Source organism: Pinus tabuliformis, chromosome Q (genome assembly GCF_031772625.1).
Source record: "Pinus tabuliformis cultivar Carrire ecotype Pingquan chromosome Q, CPIR1, whole genome shotgun sequence".
In the NCBI taxonomy this organism is placed as follows: domain Eukaryota; kingdom Viridiplantae; phylum Streptophyta; class Pinopsida; order Pinales; family Pinaceae; genus Pinus; species Pinus tabuliformis.
The window spans coordinates 1,120,260,477-1,120,278,935 of NC_142296.1; the positions used below are offsets into that span (position 1 = coordinate 1,120,260,477).

Here is an 18,459-nt window from a genome sequence, read left to right on the forward strand (position 1 = left end):
GCATGCAAAGCATCTTCTTCAAACTTTACACTCCTTTCAATAAAGATCTCTTTAGTGTTGATATCAAGCAATCTATACCCTTTGACTTCATCAGAATATGCAACAAACATGCATGCCTTGCTCTAAGGCTCTAAATCCTTTCTCTTCTCTCTAGGAATGCAGTGCCATGCTCGAGATCTGAAAATGAAAAAATGATTGACTTCATGTTGCATGCTAGTCCAAGCCTCAAAAGGTGTTCTTCTGGTAAAAAATTTATGAGAACATCTATTCTAGATGTAGGAGGCATAATTGATAGCTTCAAACAATTAATTTTGATGGAAGAGATCTTGCATGCAACATGCAACATGCGACTAGCCATGTATTTCAAATATCTATTCTTCCTCTTGACCACCCCATTTTGTTGCAGAGTGTAACGAATTGTATGTTTAACTATAATCCTTATTCATTATAAAGATTATGGATATCTTTGTTGAAATATTCCTTCCCATTATTTGTGAAGAGGATTTTGATGTGTTTTTTAGACTGATTTTCCCATGCGCTTTAAAAATATTTAAATGCTGAAAAACTTCAAACTTGAGTTTCAGGAAATAAATCCAATTGAATCTCATGTAATCATCTATAAATGACAACATGTATCTTTCTTTGCTTATTGAAGGTACTGGAAATGGACCCATGAGATAAATGTTTACAAACTCCAAAGGTGAAGAGGCTCTCCATGCATGCCACTTCTCAAACTTGTCTTGTGGATGCTTTCCAAAAGCACATCCATTACAAACACCATTTGAAATTTCAATGGCCGACAATCCTTTAACCATCCCTTGCTTGCTAAGTTGCTTCATGTATCTAAAATTCAAGTGCCCAAATCTCTCGTGCCAAATCCTAATTTATTCATTTGCATGCATAAGTAGAAAAATAGAATATTATTGAGGAACAAAATAAAAAAAATGTATATAGATGAGATTGATCATTTGTCTTGCCAGATGAAATTTTCAAGTTGGTTTGCATATCATAAATTCTCATGGAATCTCAGATAAATTCCACTTTCCTTCCAATGTCTATGTGTCATCTGATACACAGAAAAAAGATTCATAGAAAGCATTGGAATATGCAAGACATTCTCAAAACTTCCATATTCGAGTTACACTCTTCCTTGTCTAGTTTTTCAACTACAGAATTGTCCCCCCATGAGAATAAGAAGTCCCAAGTATTTATGTAGAGAGGAAAACAATTCCTTTGAATAAATCACATGATGCAAAGCTCCTAAATCAATAATCGATTCTTGCAGTGTAGAATGAAGGGAAATCAAAGCATGACCCCTTGTTTTTTTATGGTTTTTCTTTCGTCTTCTTCTTGGCACTTTCTGGAATGTGATGACCAATATTATTTTGTTGAAGAGTATTTTCCATCATATCAATAGTCTTCTGCATGCAAGAGGATTCAGGATGATAGCCTCTATTACAATAAGGACACTTGGAGTTTCCTTTCTTTCCCTTCTTACCCTTGGAGTTGGAAGAGTCATCTGGAGGTTTTGGATTTCCTCCCTTTCTTGGATCTGGATCTCTTGCCTTTCCTTTGCCTTTAGATTGTTGATTTGGTTTCGAGTTGGACTTTCCTTTTTCATGCATGGAAAGTGCATGTGCATTTGAAGACTTTAATGAACCCATCTTGATGAGCTTATCATGCTCATGAATAAGAGACTCAATAAATGCATCAAGTTTGGGCATTTTCCATTTATCTCCAATTGCAAGTCTAATTGTATGAAATGTAGAAACAAAAAGAACATATTTAGGACCTAATTTAGACAAAATAGAAAGGATCAATTGACCTTCTTATTTGGATTTATCGATCCCACAATCCTATAATTGAAGAAGCAATGATTTTAATTTCATAAAGAAATCATGAATGTTCTCAAAGTTATTTGGATCTAAGGAATTTAGCTCATTTTCGAGAATATGAGCCTGCATCTCATCTTTCTTTCCAAATAAATTATCCAAGGTTGTCCATACCTCATTCGGAGTGTCGCATATGTCCACAAGGAAACACAATGCTAGAGATATGGACAACTATAGAATACCAAAAGCCTCGTCCATCCTGTTGACATATTTTTATTTTTCAATGGCAGAATTTGGTTCATATTCCATATTCATAACTATCTGATACAAGCCTTTGCCTATGAGGCGAAGAAAAATATTGGGCTTCCATTGGATGTAGTTATACGGAGTGAGAATAACTAAAGATGGGAAATCCATTCTTTGACTTTGCAGTTGTAGCAACAATTGCAACAATTCTGTAATATTCTAATCCACAAATCAAATCTCCTAATAATTTCCAATTCTCTGATCTTCAAACATGCAAAATATTGTTCATGCACCTTCTCTAGACGCTTTTAGCTCTGATACCATGTAAAATTATTGGAGCACAGATACAAATCTAGCTAAAGAATAATTTCACAAACTCACAAGAATTGAAGAAGAAATTTGAAATTGATATTGAATTTGATTTCCCAATATTGAGTTGAGAATCAATACATAAAGCTACTAAGTTAATATTAGTTGTACATGTAATAACTACGGCTAATTAAAACTAACTAAAGCTAAGTGTGCTTTATGTTCTATTAATGTGCACATGCACCACATGCAAGCACTAGAGTTAACTAACTAAAGCCAAGTGCACACCACATGTAAACACTCAAGTTAACTAACTAAATCCAAGTGCACACCTCATGTAAGTACTAGATTTAACTAACGCTAACTAAGTGCACATAACATGCAAAAACTAGAGTTGAAATGAAGATAATTAAGGCTAACTAGGTGCATGTACACCAACATAGTTCATCTGTCAAAATTGTGATTTTAATGAATCCCTGTTGAAATATAGATGAATTAAATTATAAAATAAACGAGAAAATTTTCCAAAAAAATCACTTCAAGAACACTTGTAAATTATCTCATATGCCTGCCCATCATTATCACGATCCTCATATTCCTTCTCCCTTTCAAATAATTATGAAAAATTCTCCTCTATTATAGAGGTTGATAGTTTTCATTCGAAGCAACTAACATCACAGTGATCAATGCTACAGTGCTTGTCTCGGCAGTAACGACAAAATAATCTATACATGGGATTGATGACCTCACCACAAGAGGAAAAAAATGCATACAACATGGCCTCGCATAGGTACAATTTTTTTTCAATATATTCATCTCCTCATCCCCGAAAATCGGTGTACATGGTGAAAGATCTCGCTACATTGCGAACCATTGGAGTTGGACTAGGGAAAAAAAAAGAAAACTCGTCGAGACAAGGTTGTAAAAAGTTCACTAGATACTGCTAACTACAACTAGAGGAACTACCACTTATATCTACTTTGTGAGTATTGTGAAGCTTCCAAGTCTTATAAATCTTAGAAAATAAACTTACTGGATTTTGATAAAGCATGAGGGGAATGGGTGGAAGATAACCAATTATTCTGCTATCATTTGGAATATTGATTTCAGGGGAAGGAATGTCTTCTTGGAACAACGATCATATCACAAAATGCATGTATTCATCTATAGGGGTATTAGGGTCTATCACCATGATATTTTGGTCTGTTTTTTGGGCTTCACTTGATTCTTGATGGGTATCACCACTCCAACTTTATCCTCATAACTCTCTCTAGCTTCCTTTCCTTTACTATAACTCTCATCTCCTCTGAATCTTTTCTTTTGCTACTTTCGGCTAGCCAACACCTCCTCTATTTCCTTCAACTCTTCTCGTCTCCTTCTCATCTCCTTCATCTTTCTCTCCCTCTATTTTTTAGATATATGATCCCTTCTTTCTACCCTAAAATCTCTAACACTCCATATTTGTTCCCCTTCCATTACAATTCTTTCCTATATTCCACAATTGGTCATCTTCTCCCAATAGATCCTCCCCCTATTGCAAGGGTTTTAAGCTACCATGTTAGTCAAAGGGAAGGGTATAAACCTTTCATCCACCAATGGGACATTGATCCATAAAGGGATTTCCTTCAACAATTGTCTTCTTAACCCAAACCTGAAAACTCCTTCTACTTTTGAGAAATATTAATGATTTTTGCAACAAATTCAATAATATACCCTTTCAATGTAGTTTTCACCCAAAAATCAACAACCCTTGTAATTTTATAATCTACTAAGTGCAATGCAACTGTCTGATGGAGCCTAGTTATGATAGTTCTTACCAGAACTTCGGCCTCTTAAGGAATCCCACAACTGCCACAACCACAAATATAATTTTTATGGAATTCATCCCAAAAGATTTTGTATTGGTTGCTAGCAGGCTTAGAGTAAAATATATCTTCATGAAGCTAGTCAGGATTATTCTATCGTAACTTTGCTTGTTGAAGAATGAAAGTGTCACACCTTTCCTCCCACCATGTCTGAATACTTGTCTTTAAGATCCTAGTAACCATTTTCAGAAAACCCCGTTAAATTTTAGGGTCTCGACAACGGAATTATTTGTTTGTGAAAAATAATGTAGAGACTAGGGTTCTACTTAAGGGGCCAACAAAATGGTTCCTTTGTAATCTATCTTGCGTTGGCATTTTAGTTCCTTCGCAAGGGAAGAAGGTCTCACTTGATGTGTTATCAGGACTTTAAGTATGTTAATGATGTTTTAGAATATGAGAAAGTTCATTTACCATTTAAATAAGTTATCAATCATTACAAGAAAATGATCTATTACAAATAAACATAATTAGAAAATTATTATTTTCTTAATAGAGAATGGATCACACACATTACACTAAACATAACCCTGAAAATAGTCTCATTTCATTAGTATCAGGCCAAAACATAGATTACAACTTTGCTTCCATGATCTACAGGGTTACATCAAATCTCATTAGAACCACATTTACAAAAGAGCATGATCATAACAAGAATATGATTTCTAACTATTTGTCAATTCCCTTCAATGGCGTCTCTCTTCCATTTGTCTGCCTGCATGCATGTTCCACAACTCTGCAAGCATATTATTTCATAGATTTGTCCTATTGACATTGTCAATCATCCTGTTCCTTTGATATTGTCAAACTTAACTCATAAATTTTGATGAGATCAATATAATTCCTATGACATTATCAAATTTTACTCTACACTTTGACAAAATCAATTTAACTCCCGCGCGCTTGATGTTGTCAGCCCTATTTTCATGCTCACTTTATCATTTTCAATGACTCGATCCAACTATCCTTTTTTTTCTTCTTTCTTACTCCTTTCTACCACTAATTTCTTATCAAAATTGATCAATAAAAAAATGAAGAACCCAACAATCATATTTATCCACTTTTGAAATCCCATAGCTTGAGCTCAATAATAACCATCTATACTGAGTTATATTTCCACTTTATCCTTTGAAGATACAATTTCTCCAAACTACTAATTCAATTTCATGTTTGTAATGACTAAACTACTAACCATTCTATTGACATAATTTTATTTACTGAGATACATGGCCCACTATTATACTTTCCAACTATCTGGGAATGCAGTCTAGGTACTTAATGTACCAAGAGTCAATCTTAGAAGATGACCTTCATCTATATTCATCATCATTTATTTATTCCATTAAATAAAAGGAAGTTTTAATATAAAAGGATCCAACATGCTCACAGAGGTTGCTAGAAATATCACTATGACATCTTCCTTTACTGACTGACATATTCCCAATTCCTTGTTTCCACCAATGGCAACAACAATAGTATTCCTTGACCACCATTGAGAGCTTGATGTCACCAAGCTTACATGCCTTGCATTGTTCCAATCAAAATCGATAGCTTGCAACAACTCAATGGTGTATGCACAAATTCCATGCAAGTGTTCATCCATCCATAGATTTGTGGACAGTAACTAACCAAGTATGGATGCTTTTCGCACTTTAGAAAACCTACAGCACAAGCACAAAAGAAAAGAATATGCAAACACCTATGCTAATATAATCTACACAGGGTTAATATCTCATCTCTCACATATTTATGGGCCCTCCCATAAGGAAGTGACACCTTGATAAATTAGGTCTGATATCAAATTAGAAGAAACTAAAAAATACCATAAAGAAACTAAACTCATTCGAGGAGAGATTTATTAGTTTTGATCCATTGACAAACACACTGTAATAGCCCTATTTAAAAATCCATGTAAAAAAAAATAATGCCAAGGTCATGGGACACATATTCCAAGATGAATGTTGGGAAAATATATGCTAGTGGGCATAATTGGATGTGTTTATGACTAAGGGAAATTGGAAAAGGCAATGACTAAGGCTTTGGAAAGGCAAAATGGCATTATTGGCTTTTTATTTATGAAAATAATGAAAATTAGGAGAAAAGGAAGGTGAAAGGTCACAAGTTTCATGTGAGGAGGAAAATCAAGGAAAATGATGGAAAATGAAGCAAATAGAGGCCTCATTGAAAAAAATTATTCTGAGGATCAGTTGGCAAGCTTTTGCTCAGGTTTGGTCGGTGTGCCTTTTTTCAGTTCATTTTTGGATCTCTCTCACACTCTTGGACACTTAGAGTTTTCTTGGATCATTCTAGATTTGGAGAAAGGAAGGGAAAATCAAGCAAAGGAAGGACAAGGAAAAGAAAGGAAAGCGAAGAGACAGCAAGGAAGAGAAGGATTAAGCAACTTTAGTAGGAATACTTGCAGGTAACATATTGCATGTGTAATTTCCTGGTTGGTTTTGACATGCATGACTTTTCATGTTGGTATTTGGTTCCCTGGTTGTCAATGGCATGGTCTTTTCAGGTCATGACAGTGGTTTTTAGTCTTGCCTTGCCTATTTCCAGATAGCCATGGTGTGATGGGATTGTTTCTTGGTTTTGAGCTTTGGAATTGTTGAATGGTTTGGGAATCTAGGGCAGTGGTGGTCTCATGAAAATTCCCAAAAGGCCCAGGAATATATTGACCGATTTTGGGGGGGTACACGTAAAGCTTGAGGGTGGAGTCTCGGTTTAGGGCCTAGTGATCTGGTGTGGATTGCAGTAAAGCTTGAAAGACAAGGAGATGGATAATTCCTCAAGGATAGTGATGGAGTCTGGACGAATTCCAAGATTGGTTTGGTTTTGTGATCTCAGTGTTAGTTATGGTGAGATCACGGTTTGGTGAGGGTGGAGATGGTTTAACCTCTGTATTTCCTCGGTTGTTTTTGGATTGGTTTATCCATGAGATCCCACATTCATGCTTGGAATATGGCATGGGGGTGACTGGCTGAAAGAAAGATTTGGTTCAGCCATGTCTATCGTTGGGTGGTACGTGGAAGTCTCGAACCTGGTTGGCTCTTGCCTATGTTTAATAAAAGCTAAGTTCTCTTTCTTTTGCACTTGTTATTATGTGGCCTTAATGCCTACTATCTCATTGTTATTTACATGGTTTAATTTTGGTTATATGATTGGTTATAGTCATGGTTATTTCATTTATTTACTTGTAACTGAAAGGATCATGGATGCAAGACCTAATTGATGTCAACACAGTTAAGGGAATAGGGTGGTAATCCTTCTTGTCAAGTATCATGTGAGTTATCATTCATTTATGCTCTGTCTTGTATTCATGTCATGTAGATTGCATTGATGCCAAGTGTTTAACAGAATGTCAGTCCCAGTTGGGGATGCTCATGCGTGGTCTTGGAGCCATTTCTTGGCTTGCAAGTCTTGTTGTCATGTAAATTATGGATTCTGAAAGCTACAAGGGTTTCTGGGCAGTGACCAAGATTCTGAACTTGAGAAATGGCACAAATCCTGAAGTCGTAGGCACATGATTGAGGATAAAAGTCGCTAGGCACACCCATGCCTTGCTTTGGGAGTGTCTAGATCCTCCCAGACGCACCCTTGTCCATATCAAGGGAGTGTCTAGGGGTTTGATGCACTAAAACGTTCAGTGGACCCAAAGACTGGTCATGGGGATGACTAGGAAGGATTCTCGAAGTCCTATAGAAGGTATAGAAGGTCTGTGTTGTTGGTTTCCATTGATTCCACCTCCTTAAGGTCATCTAGGAGGTTGATTCTTGTCATAGTATCTCCTCATCTCATGTTTACCCCGGATAAGCTAGTGAAAGTGGGTAGATATGTTGGGAGGAGTTTTTTACACACATGATATAATCCCATATTTATAGTAAAGGGATAAGTTAAACAAATAACTATAACAACCAATTACAACTGGAATGATAATGACTCCTCCATGATTACAACTCATACTTATTGGAAAATAAAACATTCTAGAAGAATACATCGAAACTCTAATATAAAGGAATACATGAAATTAGGCATAAGATAGACTGATTGTCTTATCCAACCAATCTAGTTAGATAAGATATGATCTCAACCACACCTAAAACTAGGATCTAAATCCAACTGATTAGTAATCATTATACATTTTTGAATATCACACATCAAACATAAGACAAGTAGGAGTTAATATCTCCAACAAGCTCTTGGAGATAAATCTCTTCACAATAATTTAACTTAAATCATCTTTCATAAATTGAAACTTCGACCTCCATATTTAAGAATGTCCAAATCCTTTTTATAGAAGTTACAAATTGGCACCATGACCACCTTCGAGTCACAAATAAGCTTGAATGTAATATGTCTAATTAATTTCTTCAATCCTTTTGCCAAAGTTCTATGAAATAACTATTTTTCCCCTTCATTTAAAGAAAAAGTGGGGATTGAATCATACACTCATCAATGACATATGTATCATTTTATTTACTCAAAATGTTTTATGAAATAATTCTTTCAATCCTTCATTTTAAAGCAAAATGGAAATTGAATCATAAACTCATTAATAATATATGTATCATTTTATTTACTAAATATATCATTAATAATATATGTATCATTTTATTTACTAAATATAAATGATAAATTGTTAACAAAGATTTTTCAAATATTCTCTCAATGTACTTAACCACAACCCTCATGGCCAAACCTTCTTTTTATGGTTGAATCAACTAACTTTCTTAATATGCCAAAACCCTCATGGCCAAACCCTCTCAATGGTTGACTCGCTTTCATGAGAGTAGTTCAATAATTTTGTATTTAAATATCACACTCAATTATCAATATTTGCTTTCTCGAGGATAAGTGAGTATGGATTCTAAATTATTTGAAAGATAAACATACACATAAATGATTTAGATTTATCTTAACTAGCTTTTGGTATATTAAAGATTCAAATATTGAATTATCGGCCATGCTTACCTAATTTGAATCCATCTTTACAATATCAACATATAAAGATATACTCAGTGTTTAAATATAATTTAATTTAAAGTGATATTCCTGTATAAATGTATTTTTAATTCTATTTGGAATTTGTATTTTTTTTAAGTATCCCAAGATTAATTTTTCAATTTACTAAATCATTTCATACATCTGAACAAATATTTTAAATAACTATAGTTCAGGAACTTAATAAAAAAATTCAGATACTACCAAGAAATTTTAGGATGAGATTCCACCAAATATAAAAGGACAAAATCATCAAATTGTGAGACTGCACCAATCTTCAAACATAATTTAATTTGAATGTATTTCATTGTTTAATCGCAGAGGACACATTTTAGCACGTTATATAAGTTTTAGTAATCTAAGTAAACTACATTGCCTTCCAATAGGAAACCTTGAAAAATCTAGACAAAAATTCTCACAATGGTTCAACGTGAGTGAGTCATGACTATGTAAGTGTATGAAACCCTTTTATCTGTGTGAAATTCATATCTATGGGTATGAGTTAAAGTCCACAACGAATTTTTTACCAAAACCAATGCCAAACGTCATGCACCTTGCAAAAATAAAAGGAGGAGAGAATACAAAACACTAGGCAGTCTTTATCATATTTATTTAGATTTTATTTATCAAGTTGGTTTTAGTGAGATTTTTTGGAATCTTTTTTCATGGGTTTTTTCAGTCTAATTTCTCTAAAATCTGGCAAGAATGTATTAAAATCGCAAGTTTGATGGTAACCCGGAAACAATCCAAGTGCTCTAGGGGTTTTTCATGGTTGTGAATCCATATATATAGTGAAAAACCAGTTTAAATAACATAGATCAAGATTTGACCTCAATTTTTTCCGCCAGATTCTAAAGCCAACTCCTTTTTATTTATTTCATGAATGTCTCCAAATCCTGGGCCCACTCCTCTATATCTGCCCACGGTGACAATAGTTAGTAAATAAAAACATTCAATTCAAAGAAAAAATAAAAGCATTACATAAGGGAATCAAATTTGAAAATCAAGAAAGTGTCAATTTTACTTGTTGCAAAAAAGTAATAATAATAAAATAAAATTAAGTTGTGAGTCTTACCTGTTGTAGACAATCAAGAAAGAAAATTATTACCAATAAGGAAAATTAACATGACACTTGGAAGGAAGACTAGTGATTGCAGAATCGTTGATGTTTGCTAATATCAAAATTTCTGATTTGACACATTCACATGATTGTCACTTGGTAGGGCTACCAAAGTCTAGACAACCCACCCTCGTCGTTAAAAAGTCGGAGTATGGACTCAGTAGGCTTCCTCCACTGCAATCCTGTGGTTCCACCTTGGGATGCACAAACATTATCACCAAAAATACAGTAACCGTTAGAAGTATCAACGAAGTCTTCTGGGTACCCAAAATTTTCCCAATGTAAACAACCTACTGACCTGTACACAACCGACCTAGATGATATGAAAAAATATTACTATTTCAATTAATTAATATAGCTTAATTATTCATTTACTTGATAATTGAATGTAATAGAGCCCATATTTAAAAAATATTTACATCTAATATCTTTAATGTCCAACACCTACACATCTTTCCTATAATGTGTTGTAGAGCACCTCTACAACACAATAATAATAACGAAACAAATAATAATAATAATAACAAGCTACAAACTAGCGAATACCTGCCGCTAATTCAAATAAAGCTAAATTAAAGAAAAAACTATGAAGATTTGGCAAAATAGAAGCCTATATAAATACATGTCAAACAAGAAACCAAAACTAGAATACTAGCCAATTAGTTTAAATAAAGCTAAATTAAAGTAAAAAAAATATGAAAATTTGGCAAAATGGAACCTATATAAATACATGCCGAACCAGAAACCAAAACTAGAAGAAAAAGAGGTAAAATTGGAAAACAGTATATTAGAACAAAATAATCATAATATTTAGAAAGAAATTTTAAAAAACCTACATTAATAAAATTGATAAAACTTTTAACTCTTTCTATAATTACTATTAAATTGAAACAAACTCCAATAATGCCAAGGAAACTATAATGGATAGCTGTCTAACCTTCTATTTAATCCAAAGTTCCATTAAGCAAATGCATTAAATTAAGTTTAATGAGTCCTATGAAAACCATCTACTTTAATTTGATTTTAAATTTCCTAATTTAAGACCACTTATGCTAATTAAATTTCCTACCTCACTACCACTTTATACAATTACTTTAATTAGAGTGTTTTTTTTTTTTAATATATATGCCTAGAGTTTTCATTAGAGTCATGGGTAGAACAATATTTAGCATGCAAATTTTATGTTTGAAATTTTGATGTGACAAGGAAGATATGCACTTTTTGAGGTTGAGAAGTTGTGATATTAACATTATCATCATATTAGTAAATAGGGGTACACATAATTTTAGTTAATTTATTATCATATTATTACATAAAGTATACACATAATTTTAGCTATTTTATTATCGCATTATATTATTGTATACTTTTATATTATAATAAAATTGAAAAAACTATATTGTAAAAATAAATATTTTTTTGTTCATTTTGTTAATATAACCATTCATATGCATTATTGTACCAGATAATAAATAAATATATACGAAATGTACCCTTGCATCACATGTGAATCAAAAGTTATGTTTTAGTTTTTCCTAAATGAGTGGATTACTTTTAAACAACATGATTCTAATGAAAGCTCTAGGCAGATCAAAATTCAAGAAAAACCCTTTCATTACAGTAATTGTATAAAGTGGTAATGAGCTAGGAAATTTAATTAGTATGAAGTGGTCTTAAAGTAGGAAATTTAAAACAAAATTAAAGTAGATGATTTTTATAGGAGTCTTTAAACTTAATTTAGTGCATTTGCTTAATAGAACTCTAGATTGCTAGCCCCAAGAGTTAGCTCAATCCGTAAGTCGAGGCCTCGCCATTTTGGAGGTCACAGAGCCAATTCTCGAAAGCTCTTGGGGTCAAGTCTTGTTATAGGCCGAGGGGCGTCAGCCCTAGATTTTCCCGTGGACGTAGCACCACTCGCTGACAATTTTCCCGTGGACGTAGCGCCACCCGCTGACCGTGCCACTTGCTAGCCGAAGGTGTCCGTGAACCACAACATAAAAAAAAATAAATAAATAAATCAATAAATAAATAAATAAAAAAGAAAAAAAAAAGAAAGAAAAAAGAAAAAACAGGAGAAAAAGAAAAAGAAAAAGAAAAAAGAACTCTATATTGCATGGAAGGTTAAACAACTATCCATTATAGTTTCTTTGGCATTGTCCTAGTTTGCTTGAATTTAATGCCAATTATATAAATAATTAAAGGTTTTCTCAACTTTATGATTTTAAGTTTTTTAAAATTTCTTTTAAAATATTAGAATTCTTTTATTTTAATTCTTTGTTTTCCATTTTTACTTCTTTTTCTTCTAGTTTTAATTGCCACTTTCAATATACATTTATACAAGATTCTATTTTGTCAAATCTTTATCATTTTTTACTTTAATTTAATTTTATTTAAACTAAATGGCAGAGAATGCTACTATATAACTTGTTTTAAATGATATAATATATATATATACAAACAATCTAACTCAACACGACAAAAAAACCATTATATATATTTTTGAATTTCTAACCATCATTTACATAAATATTAAACCTACTTTTCATAAATATATAACGTGGACTTCTAACTAACATTTTTTATATAAAAAATTAAGTTGCACACCTAAGTTTTAAGATAACATTACAGGAATTCGTAAATATAAGACTTTTTATATGTAGATTAAAAAACTTGAATTATGAACTTAATGGGAAGAAGACATTGTTTCGTTATATGTACAACTGATTTTGGTTGATTTAAAAGTCACAGACACATCGATGGTCTAAAATCAAGTGTTAAAATCCCACCTACTTGTAAGTTTGAATTATTTATATGTCATTACTTTAGGTAAAGTGTTGGTGAAATATAATCTAGTCCGTAAAGTATAATCATTAAATCATTACACAATAGGAAGGTAAAATGTGAACTAATGAAATTTAAAATAAATAAATTAAAACATTATTAAAAAAAAATTAATGTCAAAATTTGGAGAAGTTGCTAATTTTTTTTAATAAAACAAATTAATAAACATTCCAACTAAAAACTGAACACAATATATATCTTGCTACTTATATTTATAGCAAGTATAATAATAATATTCATTCAATTAAAGCACATGACGTGCATGATGTAATGGTTGGGGCGGATGGCTTTCACACCGCCCAGCCAAGTTCGAATCTTGTGGAGGTTGTAAAATGAGAGTTTGTAGAATGAGAGGGTCCCCGCCGAAGCTTACAAAAAATATTCATTCAATTAAAAAATAATAAGCGAAATGTAATTAAAATAATATATAGATTCAATTAATTTGTTATATTGTAAATTTGTTTTTATTAATAAATATCACATTAAAATAATTCATAGTTGATATTTCATAACATATAATTAACATAAAAAATAATAAATTTAATTAATAAATATATATAGTCAATTGAGTTTAGCTTTGGCACTTAGGAAAATTGTTATGATCTTCTTCCCTACCTACGTTCAAGTATCACAGTTTGACTTATCATAATTGTTATGATCTTCTTCCCCACCTACATTCAAGTGTCATAGTTTGACTTATCATAACTCTCGAATAGAGTAATTATGGGCATACATACACCATATAAATCAAAATAATGATTACCTAGTATTTCTCTAGTCCATGTGGTACTTGGTGAGAAAATCATGGAGAGGAATCAAATAAAATAATGATTATATGGAATGACATTGGTCAAATTGATGAGAGGAATCACATTGGTGTAGTTGTCGGCTCTTCTAGTTGGGGAGAGCAAATCATCAAGAAAAACTAAATAAAATAATGATTATTTCTCTAGTAAAATAAACCATATAAATTATAATAATAATTATGTTGTGACATCAAATGAAATCAAATAAAATAATAATTACCTGGTAACATGGTACTAGGCGAAGAAATCATTGAGAGGAATCACACAAACCCACTTGCAAATTCTTCTAATAAAAAATATATAAATTAAAATGATGATGGCAAGCAAATCATCATCAAATAAAATAATTATTACTTGATGGCATGATACTATGCAAAAATCATCGAGAGCACTCAAAAAGAGGTTTAGATCATTAACAGGAATCTAATTTATTGTGGTGTAATAAAAAAAATTTAAATCATCGAGAAGAATAATTTTTTTTACCATTTGCAGAGATTAATACATTAAAAAGAGATTTACATTTTAAAAACGTACAATAAAAAAAGAGTTTTACATCTTAAGGGATTGGATGTTCTTCGGTGTTTTTTGAGGTTTATATCTTGAAAGATTTAATTTTTAGGTGCACTCAAAAAAAAATTATATCTTAAGAGATTTGATCACTCAAAAAATTGACAAATCTCAATTAAAATAAATTTATTATACTTCATAAAATCATCATAAAATTAAAAGATACAAAATTTTCAATTTACTAAATTAATTATACATTTTGAGTAATTTAATGCCTATCTAAATCCTAGTTAATATAAATTTATACTAACGTAATAAATCCAATTTATAAATTTCAAAATCCAAAAAATGTTCGCTTCACTAATTCAATGTAGGCCTTCACAAAAATATTTTAGATAACTATAATGATTTATAAATTTCAAAAATCCAAAAAATGTTCGCTTCACTAATTCAATTTAGCCCTTCACAAAAATATTTTAGATAACTATATTTTACGTACCTTCTAAAATTCCGGAACCTGGATAAGATTTCAACAAATCTAAGAGGACAAAAACATCTAATTGTGAGACGGCCAATCACCAAACAGAATTTAATTTGTCAACGTCTTTCATTGTTTAAAACTGGAATACACATTTTAACGTGTTGTATAACGTTTATAATGCAAGTAAACTACGTTGCCTTCCAATAGGAAATCTTGAAAAAACTGGACAAAAAGTCTCCACAACTGTTCAACGTGAGTCAGTCATGGATCTGTAATGCGTATGAAACCCTTTCACCTGCGAGCAATTTATTTATAAAAAGAAAACGAAAACCGTCGAACTGCACGCATACGCAAAATCCTTACTTTAAGGTTTACTCAACCAAACCTCAACCAATCCAGTGGGAAAACCATTCTGTCAACCATGGCCAACGTTCGAAAACTAGTAAAATTTTATCTTCCCAAAACAAAAAGACCAAACATTACCCAACGGTATGTGTCTTCATGTGCAGAAAAGCAATATCAACTCTCTCTGTCTCTATCTAGGAGTTAAAAGATTGTTGAAGTTTGGTTTGGTTTGTGTTGTTGATCAGTATGGAGAAGATGACAGGTGCAACCACAACTCTGCCATTTAGGTAGTTCTTGTTGGAGGTTCTGCACTCTACAAGGTATTAAGAATTTCTATAAAATGGCCAGATACTAGATATCCAGCAAGCTGTCCCTCGGTCAAACATCAGTTCTCCAGCTAAGAGAGTCTGTATTAGTCTGCCAAAATGGACAAACTTCTTATTTTCGTAGCGATTTTTCTGGTGGCTTTGGCATCCATTCCTGCCATTCCTGCAGAATTTCCAACTCCATTGTTGTCTGTAGATTATTACGAGAAGTCATGCCCCCTTGCAGTTCCCATTGTAAGCCAGGAGATGCAATTAGCAACGTTGAAAGAAGCTCGTATGGCAGCTTCCATACTTCGTCTACATTTTCACGACTGTTTTGTTCAGGTATTCTGTTTGTAGGTAAATCGCATTTTAAAATTTATTAATTCATTTATATACATACATGATGATGAATCTCTAGATTTGGGTTGACGGTTAGATATACGAGGTATTTAACTCCATAAGACAGGAGCCTACTCAAACTCATTACAATGGACCAAGTAAAAAAGATAACATTCCATTGTAGTCGAATTCCAAAATATTAATCTTATTTTACTTCTGAGCTTTAGTCATTACTAGCATATTTGGAATTAATGCAGGGCTGCGATGCGTCTGTACTGTTGGATGACACACCAACGTTTAAAGGCGAGAAAACAGCAAATCCAAATGTAAATTCGATCAGAGGATTTGAAGTTATAGATGCCATCAAGGAAAGACTGGAGACTGCGTGCCCCGGTGTTGTGTCTTGTGCCGACATACTTGCCCTCGCTGCCCGAGATGGAGTAGTACTGGTATACCATCTTCATATTAATAATCATAGCCTATTAAATATAACATCCATAGATCCAGTGTTAACTTTTTTATACATCCATCTCAACTATATTTTCTGTTTCTCAGTCTGGAGGCCCATACTGGGACGTTCCCGTGGGAAGAAAGGACTCCACAACTGCCAGTTTGGTGGAGGCGAACACCAATATTCCCACGCCCAATGCAACTATCCAGAATCTCATTGGAAAGTTTTTATTGCAAGGCCTGTCCGTCACAGATATGGTGGCCCTGGTTGGTAAGTGAATGTTGATCCTAGATTCTAGGAATATTTCTAATCAGAGGATTAATAAAATGGTTAAACAATTGATTACTCCCTTTATTATTAGATTTCAGGATATTTTCTAAATTTACAATTACTCTCTTTATTATTAGATTCCAGGATATTTTCTAAATTTACAATAAAACATAAGGGTGCCTCTAAGTAAACTCCATGCTTTTATCATTAGTTTTTTGAAATTTACAATTAATATAAAGATAGTGATTTCATTTTGCTAAACTTAACTCAATTGAAAATTTTGAAAAATCTGCTTTCCATTTTACTAAAGCTAACTCAATTATAGAAATTCTGAAGTATTCAAAAAAACTTGATAAATGGTAACAAAATCAAATAATTGATTTAAATATTCCAAAATCTGCAATTGATATACAGTTAATGTTAACATTTCTGGGTTGCCCATTGTTCACAGGGGGGCACACAATTGGACAAGCTAGATGCACAAGTTTTAGGCAAAGGCTTTATAATGACCAGAGCGCAGGTAATGAACTTTATCTATCTGGATTGAAAGCGACCTGCCCTGCATCTGGTGGAGATGACAACTTGTCACCCTTGGATCATGTAAGCCCCACGCTGTTCGATAATTCATATTACATTAACTTGGTGAATGGAGAAGGGCTCCTCCCCTCTGACCAAGAGATGTATACATATGGCCTGGCGAGCATAACGGCGCTTATTGTCAAAGAGTATGCCACTGACCCTCTCGGATTTGCCAAGGACTTCTCGGACTCAATGGTGAAGATGGGAAATATAGTGAATCCTGTAACACTACTGACCGGTGAAGTGAGGAAGAACTGCCGCATCGTCAACCAATAAGGGTTTTATCTGTTAGATGCATTCACAATTAATATCAATAATGGGGAAGAATAAAAGAGTGAATACTCTATAGGAAAGTTGCTTCTTCATGACAGCAAGTATAATTCTGTCTCTGATTTGCCCTGATTCTTTGCAAAAGGATTGTAATATTTTTTTTTTAGTGTTTTCTTCAATGGAAATGATATTTATTATTACGTTTCGCTATTGCATTTGAGTAAAAGATAAAAGATAATCTACCATCATCTATAGAAAGGTGTAGTTTAATTTTTCTGTGTTGTGGTTTTGGTTTTTCTTATGGGAATATTGCGATAAGTTTTTAAGTGTTTTTCTTGGGTTATTTAAAATATATAAATAAATTTAAATATATGTAAAATTAAGATTATGCATATTTTATATTTTTATTAATTTTTATTAAATTTTAAATAAAATTAAAAAATATATATATATTAAAAAAACAAAATTAAAATTTTAAAAATTTAAACCATGTTTTATAAAAAAATAAATTTAAAAAACACATGATTTTAATGTTGCAGTTTAGTTGTTATAAATTTTGGAGGTTTTTTTAGTATATTTTTTAGTGAAAGATTGTTTGAATAACAAGTTTGAGTTGTGAACTTTCTATAATTCAATTGTTTTAGAATTTTTCAAAATACTGAATTCATATATGTAATGAAAAACCAATTTTATATAACAAACATTAAAATTTAGCCTAAATTTCAAAAATTCTGAAAATATAAACACCATTAACTTTTTTATTATTAAAACAACCACTTTTTCAAATAACTATATTTACAAATTTATCTCCTTCTTAGACAGCCACATTCATTCAACTCTAAGTACGTGAGATACAATATAAACACCATTAACTTTTTTATTATTAAAA

The 18,459-nt window shown here is 32.3% G+C and overlaps 1 protein-coding gene across 1 annotated transcript; it reads left to right on the forward strand.

Annotated features, from left to right (window-relative positions):
• The first annotated feature begins 15,732 nt into the window (after positions 1 to 15,732).
• Positions 15,733 to 17,687, forward strand: LOC149223453 (peroxidase 11-like). Its single transcript, XM_089383304.1, has 4 exons — positions 15,733 to 16,003; positions 16,258 to 16,449; positions 16,556 to 16,721; positions 17,173 to 17,687. Exons 1-4 carry the CDS (start codon positions 15,779 to 15,781, stop codon positions 17,574 to 17,576), a joined length of 987 nt encoding a protein of 328 aa, XP_089239430.1. The 5' UTR covers positions 15,733 to 15,778; the 3' UTR covers positions 17,577 to 17,687.
• Positions 17,688 to 18,459: the final 772 nt, after the last annotated feature.